Below are 19,588 nucleotides of genomic sequence, written 5' to 3' on the forward strand. Positions count from 1 at the left end.
TTTTTCATGGAGACCTGGAGCAAGCAGCCCCAGCTCCGGAAGGGAAGGAGGAGGCAGAGGCATAGCCGGAGGGACCACCGTTAAAGGCGGAGTCGCGGCTCCCGATACCCGTCCGGGTGAGGGTTGCTTCGGTGACCCAGTCGCAGAAAGGATCGGTGCCTTTTCTGGACGGGGTTTCTTCGATGGTGGCTCAGACAATGGCGAGGTCAAAGATTTTCCTTCTTCGATGGTCCGAGACTTGTGGTGTCGATGCAGATGTTTCTTTCTATGATCCCCTCGGTCCTGAGGGGGAGTAGAGGTAGTTGAAGGCCGAGAAGTCGTTGACGCCGGACGGTCACAGACCGGTGGCAGATACTGGCGCGAAGTGGACAGTGCCGGTTCAGACGACGTTGATGCAATAGACGGCATCTGAGTTTGAGAACGGGAGAGAAGTTCCATTTTCTCCATTCTGGCCTTTGGATCTTTTGGTGTCATTAAGGCACATTTGGTGCAAGTCAGGACATCATGCTCTCACCAGAGACACATTACACAGGCTTTATGCGGGTCTGTAATGGACATGGTACGAGTACAGTCCGGGCACCGATGGAACCCCCGATGCCATGGCCTTTGAAAAATTTAGCTGCGGTACGGTCGATGGCCAGTAGGCCACGAGGGCCAAACTCGACGGGAATCGAAACAGGGTAAAAAAACTTACTGGAGTACCGCAGAGTCAAAATTTCGAAGGAGGGACCCCTGTGGGGTATGAAAGTTTTTAGTTATTCCGTGAGGAAAATTCCTGTTAGAAATCTCTGTGGAACTCCTTGCATGAGTTCCACAGAGATTTCTCTGTGGAACTTCCGTGCAGCAGTAGCGTGGTTACTGCTTCACGGAAAAAAAAAGAAGACTGAAGGGAGACCCCTGCTGGCTGCAGGTTTAGTGCCATGCTGGGCATGCCCAGTAGGTGCCAGTCAAAGTTCTAGAAACTTTGACAAAAATGTTCTGTGATTGGGCTCCATCCTGTGATGTCACCCATATGTGAGGACTACAATCCTGCTTGTCCTGTGAGAATGTCCCATATATGATCTGTACTTTCCTGTGGAAGACTGCTTCCGCTAATTATACAGCCAACAAATTAAATCTGCCCTTTTACTTGTGTTTTTCTTTTCTTTTATATCAGTTACTGAACATACTGAAAAACAATCCATTTCTCATACCATCTGTCTGTGGTGTGTAGTCTCTGCTCAAGCTCTCCAAGCTTCCCCTCCAATTATTTGCCATTAGCTGATGATTCCGTACAAGAGTTACCTGTTCTCAACTAGAATGAAAATCTACTCATCAAGGAATTTCCACTGTTTGCCATACTATATTTTTCTGTATTCCAGCAAGTCTAACACATTACAAGACATAGAAAATATTTAAAAAGTGGGGGGGGGGGGGGGGGGGGGGGGGGAGAGTAATAAAGTCTACTTATCGAAAGCCTCTATTCTATGAAGTCTGGAGGTATGCAAAACAAATCCAAGCAGAGGAGCAAATTTCTGTTGGAAACACATTTCACATTGTTGTACTGGGTTAGCTAGTTCTGAACTGGTTTGAGCTACTAGGGCTTCTGTACTGCTTTGTATAGTTACTAACTTGCTTCCTCTTTCTGGGCCAGTTGAGTTACTGACTGCTTACAGCTCCGTTTTGCATTGTTAATAAAAGCAGTACGGTTTTACTGCTTTTGCACAGAAGAAACCTCTAGTTCTTATTATTAGAAGGCATCTCTTATCTAAACTAACTCTACTGTGCGGCAAATCTCTTACAATTCCATGTAAATATCCTGAGCTGGTTTCAGTATCTTTTTTAAAGCTTGAGAAAACTGAATGGTGTAGTTTAAGGATCATCAAATATTCAGTCATTTAAGGGTCTCAGAAATATTGCAGAACAAACACTTGGCATGCTACCTGATGTATGGAACTGGGTATTGTACCTCCTCAAAACTATCATTTTTATGCACTGTTGTACAAGATGCAAGCTATAGCCCTTTCTCATCTTAATTATTGTAACACTGTTTACTTATGAGCCGATGTAATAAGCTGTAGTAGACCTGCTGCAGGTTTTCCCACGCTAGTCTTGCGCATGTATGTAATACCGTGGTTAGCATGGAAAAACACACGTGCACAAACCTGCTCAAAAAACTGCGGTTGGTTTAGCTCGCTTCCATGCTAAAGCCATGCAAAGGAGGCAATTAACTATTCATGGGCAATGCAGAGAGCCGTGCTGGCATTAATGTGTTTTTTTAAAACTGGTTTTATAGCGCCTGTCTGAAGGTTGCAAAATTAAGCTGGAGAGAGAACAGGTACATATCAGAAATGCTGAATGCTTTTGTATCCCCTTCCAAATCTCTGCTGCATTTCCCTTGCTCACTGGCATCCGCTATTATAGCTCCCCTGTGGTTGGTGATGGATCATGAAGGGGTTAGACATTGCTCTACCCACCTTCAGTCCCACTCCCGGACCATTAACTCACTATTGTCTCAAAGGCTTTCAACCAAGAATCAATCACAGGTCACCACATAAATGCGGGTTTATGCACGGTTTAGTACATAGGGCCTTCAGCGCGTTTTGCAGTGTGCAAATCTGCGTATCTCATTTGCATGCTGTCCCCTTATTACATCCCGCGGAAGTGCCTGCTTTTGCCGCATGCGCTAATAAAACAAACGCGCTGGAAAATAGCACCAATTTCACTGCGAGGCTTATTATATCAGCCCTTTAGGGCTTCCAAAGAAGTCACTAGCATGGTTAGAGCTAGTACAAAACACTGTGGCAAAAAAAAAAACAAAACTCATTGGAGGTAAGAGATGGAGAAAAAAAAAAAAGAAAAAAACCTACACTGGCTTCCCTTGGAACTTTGTGTGTCGAGCGGTTCAGCCACAAAATACATGATTCACTGGAATGAGCTTTGCAGTGTATACTCACTTGACCAATGCACTCTGGTCAAGATTCGTCTGGCTCTGCCCTCAGCAAAAGAATTATAGCCGACATTCACGAGAGAGATTCTCAGGTAAAGCACCACAATTATGGAATTCACTGCCATCAGAACTGAATTCTGAGCTTATCATTCTTTCTGAAAAAACTGCACACACAGCTATTTGATCAGCTCTCTCATTTGTAGTCAAATATTCTGTCGACGGCAACCTGGAAATGTTTAATACCTATAATGAGACTGTTGCTCAGTTTCACTTTTGACAATCACACTGCCTTCGGGCCTCTGGAAGGGCCTTAGGTCTTTAGTAAGGGGTGGTATGGATAGTTGGCTTTTATGTTATACAGACCAGGCTTCTGATATAAGAAATATGTAATGCTTTAATATGTAAAGAGATCCTGCAGTTGTCTAAATTAAGGCTTCTAGACTACATGTCTGACATTTGCAGGTGGAGGGGTTATTTGTTACCATTTGCAGGACAGCCATCGTTCTATCATTGCTTAATAAGTTGCAAAAGACTTACCGGATCTGTGTATTTTGAAGGCGGGAAGTTACTTTTTTTTTGTGATGTTCTCATATTTAAAGGTTAATCAGATTGATGATTTATATTTCGGGGTTAGACGTTGGCCTTACTTACTCTGTCAATTTGTTCCGATATCTGATTTTCATGTGTTTTTATTAATTATGCATTTTGCTATTGTGAAGGTGTGCGGTTGCTCCTCCTATATTAGGCTAAGGACTTTCAATTTATTTTGCACTGCAATCCACCTTGCACTGGGGATATTACCTTGTACAAGAAGAATACAAATGCCAAATTTAATTTAATCATAATACGGACAGAGAAACTAAACTATATAACTGGACAAGTGCTTTGGACCAAATCCATTTCTGGCCTATTGTTACCTAGTCATAAAAATACAGAACAGGAGGAGGCAGCTAAAGACTGCAAGGCCCATACAGTCTGCTCCCCTTTCCCTTCCTACTATCCTTTTCCAATGTTCCCTTCAATTCTCTTATCATTTTCGTCTCACCTCGATGATACAATAATGTAGCAAACCAATATTACCCTGACTGATAATGTATGTATGGATACTCGTTATACTGGCAGACCTTAGTGACCCTGCTAAGCTACGACATGCTCATCTCCCTTAACTGTATGAAAGGAATGAAGAAGCCAGGAGGTGGTTAGCATAGACATTTTACCTGAAATTATAGAGGGCTCTTATAGGCCTGCAGCTTGCAATGTTCTTATGGAAAATGCACAGCGGGATGGTCTGTTTTCATATTCATCTTTGTCATTAAGTGACTCATGCAGTGAAGAGGCAACTGGAGAATATTCTGGCAATTCCCACTGGAGCCAATCAAAATAAAATTAATTTGCAAGACAGATGCAGAAGGCATGGGTCTGCTCATCTGTTTTCTCATGGAAAACAATAGAGAAATGCATGAACCAGGGCCAGAGGCATAAAAAGCTGATGAGCTGAATCCAGAGGCAACAATGTCCATTTATGGAGTTTTAAAAAAAAATTGTTTTTACTCCTAATGATGAGAATTATGAACAGATTAAACTGCAAATCCCATTTACAAACCACAACACTGCTAGGATAAGTCAGCAGTTTGTTTCTTCTTGCAATAATCCATTCCCAGCTCTACACATGTGCAAGGTTAAGACGACATTAACAGAAAGGGTTATTGCTGGATATTCTGAAAGTCATAGGAAATGCACTGTAAGGACTGACAGATGCAACTTCACATTAGCAATGTTGGAGGTCTGTGAAAGTGGTGCCACATCTTTTGAATTCTTTCTGATTTCCTGAGCTAGCCTGTTGGTCCGGCAGCAGTGCTGTGTGCTTATCATGTGGGACACGACTTTGACTCCTGCTCATTGATCCCACAGGGACTGGGAGTGCAGCCAGGCAACGGCTCTGCTACAAGCAATTAAAGTTCTATCTTCATTCCACCACGCAAGGCAATGCCATGCCCGATAGCAATTTAGAATATAACTGGTCAAACGCCCACATGCTTAATTTCAAGAAAAGATCCTTCTCTTCATAGTAGAATTAATGGCAAACACTGTATTGTATTTTGATATTGTGTGTATTGAATATGTAATCTGCACTGGATATAATTTTTTTTTTTATAGATGTTTGTGGAATATAAGCTAAAAAAAAAAAATCTCTCAAATAGCACCAAAACACCAAAAAAAAAAGATTCCCAAGATCTACCCAATAACAGTCAATTTAAAGCTTGATTTTTTATGCAAAGCGAAGGTATCCTTTATCTTTGACAGAGAAGGGAAGGTGAGTGTTCCATTTCAAAAATAAAACATTATTTTCTATGTTCTATGCCTATTGCCTATCTACTACTACTCAATGCTTTTATAGCATTGTACACATCACTGTACAAAAAATACAGGAGACAGTCCCTTCTCAGTAGAGCTTACAGTCTAATCAAGACAAACATACAGAGCAAAACAGACTTTGGGAATTTCATTTATTAAGAAAATGCTTAAAAAATAATGAGGCTGAGAATGGGACAATCGGGTTAAGATTTAAAAGCAGCCTCAAAAAGGTGGGTTTTTAGCCTGGATTTAAATAAGTCAAGAGAGGAAGCATGATGCACCAGCTCTGGAAGTCTATTCCAAGCATATGGTGCAGCCAGGTGGAAAGCACAGAGTTGGGAATTGGCGGTAGAGGAGAAGGGCAAAGAGAGGAGTGATTTGTCTGATGAGTGGAGTGCATCAGGAGGGGTGGAGAGAAAAATGAGAGAGGAGAGATAGTGAGAAGCTTCAGAGTGATGGCTCTTGCAGGTGAATAAGAGGAGCTTGAACTGCATGTGGGAATGGATAGGGAGCCAATGTAGAGACTTGAGAAGAGCGATTATATGACAACTTTGGCGAGAGATAGGTCTTGCAGCTGAACTGGATGGATCATAGTGGGGAGAGAGATGGCTTACTGGGAGACCTGTGAGGAACAGGTTGTATTAGTCCAAGCAAGAGGTGATGAGAGTGTGACTAGACTCTAGTAGTGAGCTCAGAAAGAAAGGGGCAGATTTTGATGATGCAACAGAGAAAGAAAAAGCACGTTTTAGCAGTGCTTTGGATATGTGTAGAGAAGGAGCCAAAAGATGATTCCAAGGTTACAGGCTGAGGGGAATGGGAGGATTAAAGTGTTATCCACAGAAATAGAGAAAGGAGGAAGAGGGGAAGCAGTTCAGCAAGAAAATCTTGGGGAAGAAATAGCAAAACAAAAAAAAAAAGTTGTTTACTATGATCTCACGGTTGACTTTAAGCAGGATGGTGATTATGGCCAAGAATATGGCAAACTACGTCACTGTGAAAAGGGGCAAATTCTGACCCAAGGGTCCTCCTGGGGTGAATGAATGTCTGATTTTAAAATAAACCTGGAAAGACTTATATCGTGTTTAGTACCTTCCCTTATCTTTCAAAAGGAAGGGGAAGCAGGTAGGCAGAAGAGAAAAGAGTCTACTTGTAACCTCTCAATAGCAAGCACTTACCTACACAGAAAAAAATTAGTTATGAAACAAAAGGAGGAAGAGCATGATTTAAAAGAAGCAACCCCACTAATAATGGGAAAGAATGTGAATTTCTCATCTATAATCCTAGCTATGCACAGCTATTTACAGATGGGGAGTGGAGAAGTAACTGACATCCCATCCCCAGAGGATGAGCAGGGATAGTACTAACATTAATACAACCAATGAACAGCAGGTGGCGCTCCAAGGAATGAATAATATTTTTTACTGGTAGTGTTGGGTTTTTTCCCCCTTCTATTTAGCCTGTTTCTTTACTTTGACAGCAGTGCTGCAGTAGAACACATACAAGTGCCAACTGGCTTGCACTGGAGGACACAGTAACATTTGTCTGCAACGCAACTGTGATTAGTGTATGCCTGCAGGTTTTACAGCAAAGTTTTCATTAAAAAGGAATGGCTTTATGTGTTAAGCCAAACTTCCTGTATAAATACGTGAATAGAGGAGAAGCGAGAAAGATGTGGGGATGTAGAATGGAGTGAGAGACTGAGGTGATTAGCAGTGTGGTAATGTGGAGGGTGAGAGATGAGAAGAGGGGGCAGAAAGTGGGAGAAAGTAAAAAGTTCCCTCCAGTCACACACTGCTCTCGGCTGCACATTTTACTCTCTCACCCTCCACCTTTTCACAATCTCAGGCGGCCCTTCCTTTTTGCCCGCTATGGGGGCCAACCGGGCATACTTTTGGTCTTAACAATATATTCCAGCATGTGAGCTTCAAGCTTATCTTGATTCTGTTTCTCTGCTCTAAGGAGATATTGTCTCACAAGTTCAGTTAAATGCTGTACTTTGGTTTCTTATTTACACATCGCAGGAATGTTAGGTAAAACATACATCTCTTTAGGAATATAATGCACCAAAAGGCTTCATCCATTTTACTGCAATAACTCTTAACAGCAAGAGGGCCAGCCAGATTTTTTTTTATTCCAAATTGCTTCTTTGCTGGCTCAACTGCATCCTCTTTTGCTCTTATTCCTAGGTCCCCTTTTCTTGTTTGTCCAAATATATTTTACTTCTTTTGCTGTAATACTTTTGCTCAGAATTAAGAGGTGTACGCATTTTACTTACCTTTTGCAATTCTTAAAAATCTCTCACCTTAAGTCCACTTGTTTTTACCTGTCCATGCTATATTTATACTTTCCATGCAGCTATGTGAAATCTGCTTGGGCTTCTGGTGACAATCTTCAAAGCAATTTGCTGGTTTACTCAAGTTCATCATAATGGGAGTGAATAAGTTCAAAAAGCTGTCCAAGATTTTAAACCATACCATTTCCACAGAAAGGGAAAACAGAATAAAAACATTACTGCTTGTTTTAATCTAGAAAATTGTTTTGCTAGTACTGCTGCTTTAACAGTTAAAGCATAATTACTTTTTTCTTTGTTCAGTAGGAGGTTTTGGCAATAGTTGTTATATCATTGTGCCCTCATTGTTATCGGCTGACTGGGCATCAACCCGTCCATATTGGACAAGATCTCCATTTCAGTCAAAGGGGGAAGAAGGAAACATTTGGTCTGACTTGCCAACTTTCCTTCCTTGAGGGCTACCAGACCAGTTCAGATTGATTTTTCCTTCTTACCAGCAGAGGGAGACAGAGAACAACTAGATCACTGACATCTATGGTCTTGTGCATCCAAAGCTCTTCAGTGTTTCTCTGTCTCCAGAGATGGTAGACATGCAGGCCCGTGCAGCTGTGAAAGGAGAGAAATTGCGCCTGGGTGAACAGGTTGAGTTTTCTCCCCCAGTTTTGATTAGGGTCGAGCAAGAGGTTGGTGGTCCCTGATTGGCATTGGCCTGCCAGCTTTAGGCAAGTTTGATAGCCAGAGAAGTCTGGCTCTCACATCCCCTTTTATTCCCCCCATCTTAAAAAATAAAAAATGACAAATGTAAGGGTGAGTCAGGAAGCTGCTGAGCTTAGAAAGGCAGGCAGAGCTTTCTGGTTTGTCCTGTGCAAAACGCTTGTTCAAAAAAGGAAAAAAGAAAGAACTGGCCCATTCTCCCAAAGGCTTTGAGGAGTGGCTTTGTTTCCAGCTGGATGAGGCTTTGTCAGGACCCTGTTTCCTGCTGTCAGCCATGTGGATGGTGGCCCTGGCTGACAGCAGGAAACAGAGCAGGGGCTGCTACAGGAACTCGGCAATATTCTCTTTCCGCCACAGCTGCATCGGAAGACTTGGTCTGAATGTTGAGGCGGCCCCCCTGCACGGAAAGTAGGTATGGGTGGGGCTTTCAAAGCACAGACCCCTCCATCAGCTGGATAGGGAGGGGGATCAGACGGATGCAGGAACTGCAACCATACTGCAGGTTGCCAGCCGAGGAAGATTTATTTACCAGGCCACCTATCCTTCTCCAATGAGGCTGGAGGGCTGGTACCCATAGGAGTAAGAGGGTCATCATGCAGGTTAAGGGGAAAATCATCCTCTCAGCACCCCTCAATGCCCTTCTCTCGCCTGTATTTATGCTCCTGATTTATCAGGCCTTCTGCCTAAAGCAAGGAACTCCTATGGTGCCCTCTGTTCCTCCCCTCTCCTTTCCTTCTCAGAGGACCAAGTTGCTTGGGCAGGTGAAGAAACCCAAATGGGAGCTGGATTTGAATCAGGATGAGAGGAACCCATGGTTTCTGGGTCATTATCAGCAAGTAAATTCAGACAGGATGAATGGAACAGCAATCCTGAGGAAAGAGGTGAGATTCCAGTAGAAGAGGGAGATGGCCCATTGGTCGTGCTTCTCTTCAAAAAAGAAGAATAATTGATGTTATTGATCATGCAGGCTCTAGTGGCTTTCAGCATTGCCGAGGAACTGGCAGAAGAGAGCAAGGACGCAGGGGGAACTGATTTTAAAGAAACTTTGGAAGCCTGCAAAAGCCTTTCCCATCAATTGAACTATTGGGGCTTTGATCTTGGCAGAGTAGGATGCTCCGGACGCTGGCCTCAAGGTAGACATAGCAATAAGCAGTTTATAGATTTTGGCTAGGGAGGAGAAGAGACTGAGGGTCCCGAAAGTGCAGGTGTCTGCAATCACACGCAAGACCACCATTCCAATGTTGAGCAGAACAGCACTGAAGGATTCACAGGACAGGACGATTGAGGCTCTGCTCAAACAGTCCTTTGAAGTTTCCACCCTGGTGCTCCAGGCAGTGCAGTGGTTACATATCCAAGGTTGGTTTATGCTGGGTATAGCAGCTTCTGAATGACAAAACAAAGGTCCCAAAGAGGCCTTATGACTGGTGGGAGGGGTGGTGGACGTCCTCTACAATCTCATTAGAATATCGCACTTTTGCTTGCTTTGGATTCCTTAGCACGCCTGAACAAACTCCCATTCCAAGGGAAGCTTCTATTCGGAGAGGACCTTGAAAAGCTGGTACAGCCTGCAGCCTCAGCTCTGTACATCTATCTGAGCTAAAAAGCAGAGAAGCAGATCATTCAAGAGTTTTCCCAACAGAACACTGTAAGCAGAGCTGTGCCACACTGGACAGCAGGAACCAAGCCACAGAGAGGAAGCTAGGTAAGATATGGGAGTGGGAGGAGGGTGAAGATGAGAGACAGGCTGATGATATGGTGGGGCAAGTGAAGACCATTTCCAACGATGCTGTGGTAAACGTGAAATTATGCAGCAACTACTGTGACATCACAGAAAACTGGGGCTGTGGTTATAGTTATGCTAGGAAAATATAATAAGCTTCATGGGTTCGAAGAACCTCTCCAAGTTTTTCTGGAGGTAATACAATGAATATGATGGGTGACCCTTGACACCTCTTATCCTGATAAGACTGACCTTGTATAAACTGAGCAGTTCTAATTGAAGAAAAGTCAAGTGAGACCACCATTAACATGAAAAAATAGTAATATGAAAGATTTAAAAAATGGATAAAATAGACTTGAAAAATGCTATAATTATTTTTAATCTTCTTCATGTGTTTGCCCTGCAGATGGTGATGCCAGTAATTTGTGAATAACATACTCTTAATAACATAAGAGTTTCTCATGCAATGAACTGAAAACATCAAATTAAGAGATTACACTTAAGAGCTGTAATAATCAGTCACTTATTTTTCATTCACTATACCCAGTGCTGAAGTGAAAAAAGTCTGCTGTCTTCTTCCAGGCTTGACCTGAGAGCTTGGCTGTCGCACTGGAGAACGTCACAGTAAAAGGAAGTGTATGACATGCTGCCTACCATTTAATTCCCACAAATTTAAGGAGGCAGCATAGGAAAAGTTGCTAACCTCTTTTAGAGACGAGTATTTTGCTATACTGCTATTTAATTGTAATGCTAATGAGGAGAAGGCTTATGGCACAAACACAAAATGGATTTTTCCCTACCTAACATAGTAAATCATAGCAGATAAGGACAAATTGGTCTGTCCAATCTGCCCAACAGATTGTTCATGTCTGGATAACGAGCACAAAAACTGCTATATCTTATCCATCCCCCAGCTTTACCTTTCCAGCATTTCTCTCACCTGATCCCTCAATCCTATCCCTCCCTCCACTATCTGTCTCAAGCGTATCCAAATCCTGCCACTGTGGTAGCCTCCACTACCCTCCACAGATAGGCCACCCAAGGCCTTATTTGCATCTTCGATTTCATAAAACCCTCCCATCAAGCCATCAACACCTGAGAGGCTGATATCCAAAATATCCTGCTTCCTCACGTTCATTTATGTTTGAGTTTTAACCACAGCTGTTCTGGGAAGGTTTCTCCAGTCTTCTTGTAAGCCTGATACAGCTGTACCACAGACATTAAGGTTGCATCGGTCATTCCGTGTAGTTTATCCCAGCTTTTTTGAAAGCCTGATATAATCAAACCATTCTAAGTCCCAATGGCTTGTATTTCCCCCTCTTTGGCCCCCTAATACTGGTATTTCATAAACTGAGTGAACACTCAAGTGTCCTCCTTCATTTCTTCACCTGTTTCCCCTGCCCTTACCACGGAGCCTTGTTTAAATTATGTTAAAGTGTGCTCAGTGTGCTGCAGCAGTCAAAAAAGTAAACAGAATGTTAGGAATTATTAGGAAAGGAATGGCAAATAAAATGGTGCATAATGCCTCTGTATCGCTCCATGATGAGACTGCACCTTGAATACTGTGTGCAATTCTGGTCACTGCATCTCAAAAAGGATATAGTTGCACTGGAGAAAGTACAAAGAAGGGTGTCTAAAATGATAAAGGGGATGGAATGGCTCCCCTATGAGGAAAGACTAAAGAGCTTAGACCTGTTCAGCTTGGAGAAGAGACGGCTGAGGGGGGGGGGGGGGGGAATATGATAGTGGTCTTTTAAATCATGAGAGGTCTAGATGGGGTAAATGTGAATCTGTTATTTACTCTTTCGGATAATAGAAGGACTAGGGGGCAACTCCATGAATCTAGCATGTGGCACATTTAAAACTAATTCGGAGAAAGTTCTTTTTCAGTCAACGCACAATTAAACTCTGGAATTTGTTGCCAGGGGATGTAGTTAATGCAGTTAGTGTAGCTGGGTTTACCAAAGGTTTGGATGAAGCCACGTGATGCCATAACGAGGGAGATCATGTTCTCTTCCCTCTCTGGCTCTCCTTCTCAGCGCAATTCAGGCCCCAAACACAAGAAATTATACTCTCCCCCCGACCGGGTATATCTCTCCGCGGATCTGCTGATATTGATTCGGCACATTTAATTTTTTGCAATGGCTACCCGCGGCGTGAAAAACGGGAGCGGGAGAAGGAGATGGCCAAACTGCCGGATGCCGCGTTGGGGGAGGAGCTGGGGCCGGCTGACTCTCCTTCACTCGCGGACATCAAGGCAGCTGTCCAGGAAGCTTTGAGGCCCGACCTGCAGTCCCATCCTGGCACAACTCTGAGTTCTCCACTAAATTTGAGGGAATTGAGCCGCGATTCGCAGCCCTGGAACAAGGGGTGTCAGAACAGCAAGATGGCCACCGCGCCACGAGGTAGAACTTGCAGGCTTAAAGGTACAGCTCACAAAGCAGGAACGACGCATCGAGGATCTAGAAAACAGGTCCCGGCGTTCCAACCTTTGATTCGTGGGCCTCCCGGAATCTATTTCAGACCGAGACCTGACACCCTTTCTGGAAGCATGGCTAACCAGGGAACTCCAGCTCCCTGCAGCTCTGGGCCCACTGCGAGTGGAGCGGGTACATCGCTTGGGGGCTTGGCGGGAAGATGGCAGCAGGCCATGGGTGGCGATTGCAAAATTTCTCAACTTTTCACATAGAAGTGAAATCATGCGAGCATTACGGTCGGGCAAGTCTCTCCTGCATGACAATAAAAAAGTTTGTTTTTAAGGACGCTTCTGTCGCCCATACTGCCAAGCGTCGGGCTTTTGCCCCATCTGCTCACAGCTCTACGCACTGGGCCTCAAACCTGCCCTGATGTACCCCGCGTGCTTACGAGTGACCACCTCTCAGGGTACCCAGTGGCTAACCATGGTGGAAGCTGCTCAGCAATTTTTAAAGCGCCACGAGAATCAGCACCCGGAGGCTGCATTGGTGCAGCGCTGATGCCTCCACTGCGCTGGCATAGTGAAAAGAACAGGTCATCCGGTGATCATCCCTTCAGCGTCGTAGCAGGTGGTACGGATGCATCCTGGCACCCTGGAGGGCGAGGTGCTGCCAGACTGCCGGTTTTTTATGCTCCTTACAAATTGCCTCTGCGACCTGGCGCAAATGAGTTCCTGGAGCTGATCGATACCTGCTGATGCTGGAGGAGGAATCTGAACAGCTGCGGAGTTTCCTTGTTGGTTTGTGGGTTCTATATATTTTCTCCCTATTTTTCTGTCACGCACTGCCGATCCCCTTTTTGGTAGAGCTTTATATTACTGAGTTGGAGATGGAGGGTGTGTGGTGGGAACTATTGGCATACATGGTCTTCACTACTGTTCATGTGTTTGGAATAGTTGGGGAAAAGGGGTAGGGGGGCGGGAAGTTCTCAGAGACGTGCACCAAAACCAGTCCTTTATACTGCTTCGTAAGGTTATATTGCTGGATTCTTACTCTTACTCTCCAGGCGGCGTCGGGCTGCTTCCCATTGTGATTTTGTTCCTTTCACTTTACAATCAGGATAGTGCTAGGCTTATGCTAAATGGCTAACAAAGGTTTGAAATTGTACACCTGGAATGTCTGTGGTATACACTCCCCAATCAAGAGAGCCAAAATATTGTCTGCCTTGCAAAGGAAAAATACTGATGTTGCATTTCTACAGGAAACACATTTAGACGATAGAGAACATGGGAAATTATGTAGGGCCTGGGTGGGGGCCAATATGCATCAGCAACGAATAGGTCGGCAGGGGTGGCGATACTAATTGGTAAGCATGCTCCTATTACGGTTACACAGGAGATCAAAGATCTGGAGAGGCGATACATTAACCTAGTTACCGAAGTCCAGCAGCACACCTATATCTTTTGTAAGGAGCATATGTCTTTTGTACCTATATCTTTTGCACCTATATATAGATATATATATATCTATCTATATATATATATATATCTATATATATCTATATCTTTGTACCTATATCTTTTGCACCTATATCTTTTGTAAGTCCAGCAGCACACCTATATCAATTTGTAAGGAGCATATGTAAACAGACGAGAAGTTCCCAACGTTCGTCGGTATATAAAAGTTATTAAATAAATAAATCTTTTGTAATATATACGCTCCCAATAATCCTGGTCTGACTTTTTTTCGTCTCGTGTACCGGGCTCCTAGCAGCCTATACAGATCAGGCCATTATTCTGGGAGGCGACTTAAATACCCTCAGTGATGGTCAGCTGGACAGACACAGACACCCCGGGGAACGCCTGCCATCAGATAATGGGGTGCTTTTCCTTGAAAGATCTTTGCATTTAACTGATGCCTGGCACACATTGCACCCTACAGAAAGGGAATATACCCATACCACGCAAACACACTTAGATTACCTTCTTATCGGTAAACACCATTTCTCTGAGGTCCAAGAAGCGCATATAGATGACCTTATATCGGACCATGCACTGGTGGGGTTGACTCTATACGGTTTTTCTACTTGCCCCTCCATAGCTATATGGCAGTTCCCTTATTTCCTGACCGATGATTGTCATTTCAAAGATTATCTTCGTGAGCATTGGGCGGACTATTCCCTTTTTAATGGGGTGCATGGGGAGGGCCCCGAACTATTCTGGTACAGAGCCAAAGCTGTTATCAGGGGGGACATTATTTCTTATCTGGCTAGATGCAGGAAACTCAGAGATAAGCAAATTCTGACTTTCGAAGCTCGGCTCCGCCGGGCGAGGGATACTCTCTCACGTAGCAATTCCCAGGTTAATCTTGATAATTTCAGATCTATCCAGGGCGCCCTCAACACCTTGCTTCACCAGCGTGCGAAAAAAAGCCTAGCGCATTACCAACATAAGCTGTTTCAATATGGCAATAAGCCGGGTAAACTTATGGCCAACCTTATCAAGGCCCATCAGGGATCCTGTGCATAATGGCGTTAAGGAATAGAGCGGGTCACCCCACCTCGGATACTGCCGAAATTCTTCGCACCTTTCAAACTTTTTACGCAGATCTCTACAAAGCGGGGCCGTGGGATTCCGGAAATTGTGACCCGTTCCTTTCACAGCACTTACATTGCCCTGGCTAACAAGAAAGCAGGCAGATAGGCTCAATAGACCCATAACAGAGGACGCAGTACGACAGACCATACGGACTCTAAAGCGCTTTAAAGCTCCCGGCCCGGATGGCTATACGGCAGAGTTTTACAAAACCCTAATAAACTTAATAACCACGCCACTGACCAAGACTTTCAATGCCCTCATTGTGAAAAGTTCTTACCCTCCACAAACTAATCTAGCGCACATCACCCTTATACCCAAACCAGGAAAGGACTCCTTGGAAGCCGCCTCGTATAGGCCCATTTCTCTTTTGAATCAAGATCAAAAACTACTGGCTAAAATACTGGCTGATCGCTTGGCCCCTTTCCTTTCCACTTTGGTTCAACCCGGACAAGTGGGATTTGTTCGAAGGCGATATGCCCTCACCAACATCCGGAAAACCTTGGTGGCAATGACACTGTCAACAGACAGATACACCCTATCTAGCTGGCAGCTTTGATGCGGAAAAGGCGTTCGATAGGGTGGATTGGGCGTATCTGTCCCGTATACTTGAGCAAATGGGGTTTCCGGTTATTTTCATGATGCCATAAAACTCTTATACACGGACCCCGTAGCGAAAATAGTAGCTAATGGAACATCGGAGGTGGAACTAGGCAGGGGTGCCCCCTTTCCCTATTTCTTTTGCAATTAGAACCTCTGTTGCTAGCTATTCAGGGGCACAGGGCGGTGAAGGGAGTGAGATTCCAAGAGGAGACCTTCAAATATGCCGCATATGCGGATGATATTTTAGTCTTCCTTACAGACCCTGCCCCTTCTCTCTCCTCGCTACTGGAACTTTTTGACCAGTTTGGTTCTTTCTTTCTCGGGGGGTAAGTTGAATAAGGATAAATCTGAAGCTCTAGCGTTCGCCGGGCCACTTCGGGATGAATGGAGAGGACCTTTCCCATTACTGTGGGCTCAGAATTCAATTAAATACTTAGGTGTAGTTATACCTTCCCGACTCTCCCAGTTATATAACTTGAATGTTAAGCACCTTATATCCCCCATACGCAAGATAAGTTACAGCTTTGGATGTCTTTGCCACTGTCATTGTGTGGGAGGATAAATCTCTTCAAAATGACCATTTTACCCAAATGGCTTTCTCTCTTCCAAAATGTACCCATTGTTTTGAAACGTATGGACTTAGGTATTTTGGAGTGATCCCAGAGGACATTCCTGTGGAGGGGGAAAAAGGCAAGAATACCGCTTAACTATTTAAAACTCAATTTAGCTCTCCCAAGTTCAATACCCTTGTTTTATGTAACTTTGCTCGTTTCAGCCTTCTTGTTTGGTTCTCTGGTTATCCCCTAGTTCCATGTAAACCGGACTGATATGAATCCCTTTCATGAAGTCCGGTATAGAAATATGTTAAATAAATAAATAAATATGAGTGTCCCAGACCTTGGGGTGTATAATGTAGCCAGTAATCTTCGTATAGTACGAGACTAGGTGCTAAGGAGCTCTTCCTGGGTGAATATGGCGGTGGAGCAAACCTTATTGGGCCCAACTGGTTTACACTACATGTTGCAAGTGGACACTACGCTTAATGATCCCTAGGGAAATTGGGCTGTTAGTAGCTCCTATTAGGCGCGCATGGCTGTCCCTCACCCGTTACTTAGTTACTCCGCGGCTTTGTGCATATTTACTACCGCTCAAGGGAAACCCTGAGTTTACTCCAGGGTCTCAGGCACTAGGGTTTAAAACCTGGTATTCAATGGGGGATCACCAACTTGGGCCACGTCTTGGATGCACAGGGGGCGATGCTCCCATGGTCGGAATTAAAAGCTATATATGACCTGTCCAGCGTACATATATACTCTTATTTGCAACTTACTCATTATGTACACTCACTGCCCACTGAGAGCGTACAGGCTGCAGTATTCCATAAGATAAAAACTCTTCTCTCTTAGTCACCCTTGCCCACCCTCCCTCTCCAAATATTATAAACAATTGAGGGTCCGATATGGGCAAGATCCTAGCCTATTATTGCAAAGTAGATGGGAGAATGAACGGATCTCCCAGTTAACTGGTGACATATTAAAATCTGGGTTCCATTCTATTGCGGCGGTAACCACTAACCTATACTATTGAGAAATGCAATATAAATTTTTATGGAGGGCTTATGTCTCTACTACTGAGGCCTATCGCTCTCAGTTATTACTTTCTCCGCTGTGTGGGAAGTGTCATGTGTGGGAGGGGTCGCTATTCCATTTATTTTGGGATTGTGTTCACATCAAGATGTTTTGGACAAGGGTTCTAAACCACCTTAATGCCTTGTTAGGTATCTCTATGCTACTTTCTCCACGGGTTTTGTTGTTTGTCTGTCTAAAGTCATTCGCAGTGTACATTCCCATATTTTCTTTAAAAAGGGCTGCTATGTGGGGAAAAAAAATTGATTCTGCTACAGTGGAAAAATGATACCTCGCCGTCCTTCTGGCAATGGCGCAATCATCTTCATCGCCTGATGCACGTGGAAGCCCTCTCTGCGAAAGTTTCTCCACTTCACAAACAGAACTTTTTAAAGGTTTGGCAGCCATTCCTTCAATTCCCGCCACATAAAGCCAGAAGTCTGATCCTCAATAATCTTTGACATTGTCAACATTCACCGTGACCAGACGGAGAGGATTAACCTTAAGCTGATTTCGGATTGACTGCAGTTATCTTGCATGTTTTGGGACTCTCGGAGGGGGGAGGGGGTGTGGTTGAGAGGGAGGGGTAGTAAGACCCTAGGCTTGCATTTTGTGTGTCTTTTTCCAGGTAGGTACTGCAGAACTCCTGTGCCCACTGTGGAAGTTATTAATGTGTTATTTGAAAATCAATAAAAAAGTGTTTCTACTAAAAAAAGATTTGGATAAGTTCTTGGAGGAGAAGTCCATTACCTGCTATTAAAACAGGCATCTACCACTCTCTCAGTAAGGAAGTATTTTCTCATGTTTCTTCCGTATCTGCCTCCTTCAACCCCTTCTTGTTTCCTTTTCTACATAAAATTTCACCTTCCCATACTTAACTGAAGCCTATCCAACATCTGAATGTTTCTATGAAGGGGGAGGGGAGGAACAGAGGGCACTGTACGAGTCCCTTGCTTTAGGCAGAAGGCCCGATACATCAGGAGCATAACATTCGAATACTTTTATAATTCTCTCCATCCCTCCTTTTCTCCAGCGAGTACATTTTGAGTGTATTTAGCATTGTATCAATTTAGTTGATCTTTTTTTTTAACTGTGGTCTTCCCTGTGGCTTAGAGTCATATTGGGCGCTCAGTGCACTGAAGGCAGTTTCTGTAACGGACACTCATAGCAACAAAGCCAAGAAAAAGCAGCATGGCATGGGTTTTAGCAGCTCCACTCTTGCCCGAAGCAGATTTTCCCTCTACTGGGGAGTTAGGGAGGGGCCCATGGCCCACCGCCAAAACTGATGCAAGGGGATAAATACATGAGCAAACTGCCGACTTTAGGCACCTGAATTAATCTGGTGAAAAGAACGTTAGAATAAGGACTTGTCAGTGTGTGCTGTATGCCATGAGGTGCTGTGAAACAGCTGCTGTTTCCTTTTCCCCAGAGGCAGACTGTCGCAGGCATAAACTACTCACCAGTCGCTGCTGCTGGAGCTGCTCTCTGAGAACTCTGTCTTCAGGCAAAACATCACACAGAAGAAAATAATTCTCCTGCTCTTCTAATGAAAATGATAGAAATAAAACAAAAAAGTTATCAAAGTTTATTTTGGTTACACTTGGTGTCTATTATAAACCCTCCATTCCAAAGCAACAAACTTTTGTCAGTATTTGTTGTTAATATGTTTTAAGCAGCTGCAACTGTTAGATTTATCCAGAACTGAGCAATTAAGTGAAGGCGGCAGGGATCTCTCTCTTCTGCATTACTTCAACTCCCATCCTTCTCAGAATTAGCAAGAAACTATTTCAGAGTGTAATTCTTGACCATGCAATTCAAATGTGTCCGCCAAGACACGCTTTAGATATTTCCTATGTATTGCCAAGGTTTTCCTTCTGCATTATTGAATATGAACCCTTACTGCCTAAACAAGAACGAGGAGACAGGAGTAGATACACTGCAGGTACACTGAGCAGAAACAGATAAATAAAAGACCAGATGTGCCTGACAAATTTTCCAAAAGCTGCCTCAGCTCCTAGCCGTGCTGTGCCTCTTAGGACCTCCTCCCACTGCCCTGATTATTTATGTCCAACCTTCCTTCATTTGCTTTCTCTTGATTTCTCTGCTGTTCTCTCTTCTTTCCTTCCTGCCCTGGATCTCAGCCTCTCCGGTCAGCATCTCCTCTTTCCTTATCTATGCTTTCTACATATTCAGTTTACCCCAGCAAGAAATCTGTTCCCGCACCCACCCTGCATCCAATCAATCAATTTGCTTTCTGCATACCCAAACTAACCCTGCTACATGTGCAATCTGCCCCCCAACATTCAATCACAGGCCTCACTAGATCTATGCTACTGATTATGAC

At 43.9% G+C, this 19,588-nt stretch overlaps 1 protein-coding gene across 6 annotated transcripts in view; it reads right to left on the reverse strand.

Moving 5' to 3' along the window:
* Positions 1-19,588, reverse strand: part of ZNF277 (zinc finger protein 277) — a 171,117-nt gene that overhangs the window by 65,106 nt on the left and 86,423 nt on the right. For 5 of the 6 annotated variants that reach the window (XM_029616938.1, XM_029616940.1, XM_029616941.1 and 2 more), the window contains exon 4: positions 18,705-18,787. In XM_029616938.1, the coding sequence (XP_029472798.1) occupies positions 18,705-18,787 (83 nt within the window). Of the gene's footprint in view, positions 1-8,068; positions 8,181-18,704; positions 18,788-19,588 lie in introns of all 6 variants that reach the window. The other variant, XM_029616943.1, reaches the window with a different exon arrangement.

The sequence above is a fragment of the Rhinatrema bivittatum genome, chromosome 9 (assembly GCF_901001135.1).
Source record: "Rhinatrema bivittatum chromosome 9, aRhiBiv1.1, whole genome shotgun sequence".
NCBI lineage: Eukaryota > Metazoa > Chordata > Amphibia > Gymnophiona > Rhinatrematidae > Rhinatrema > Rhinatrema bivittatum.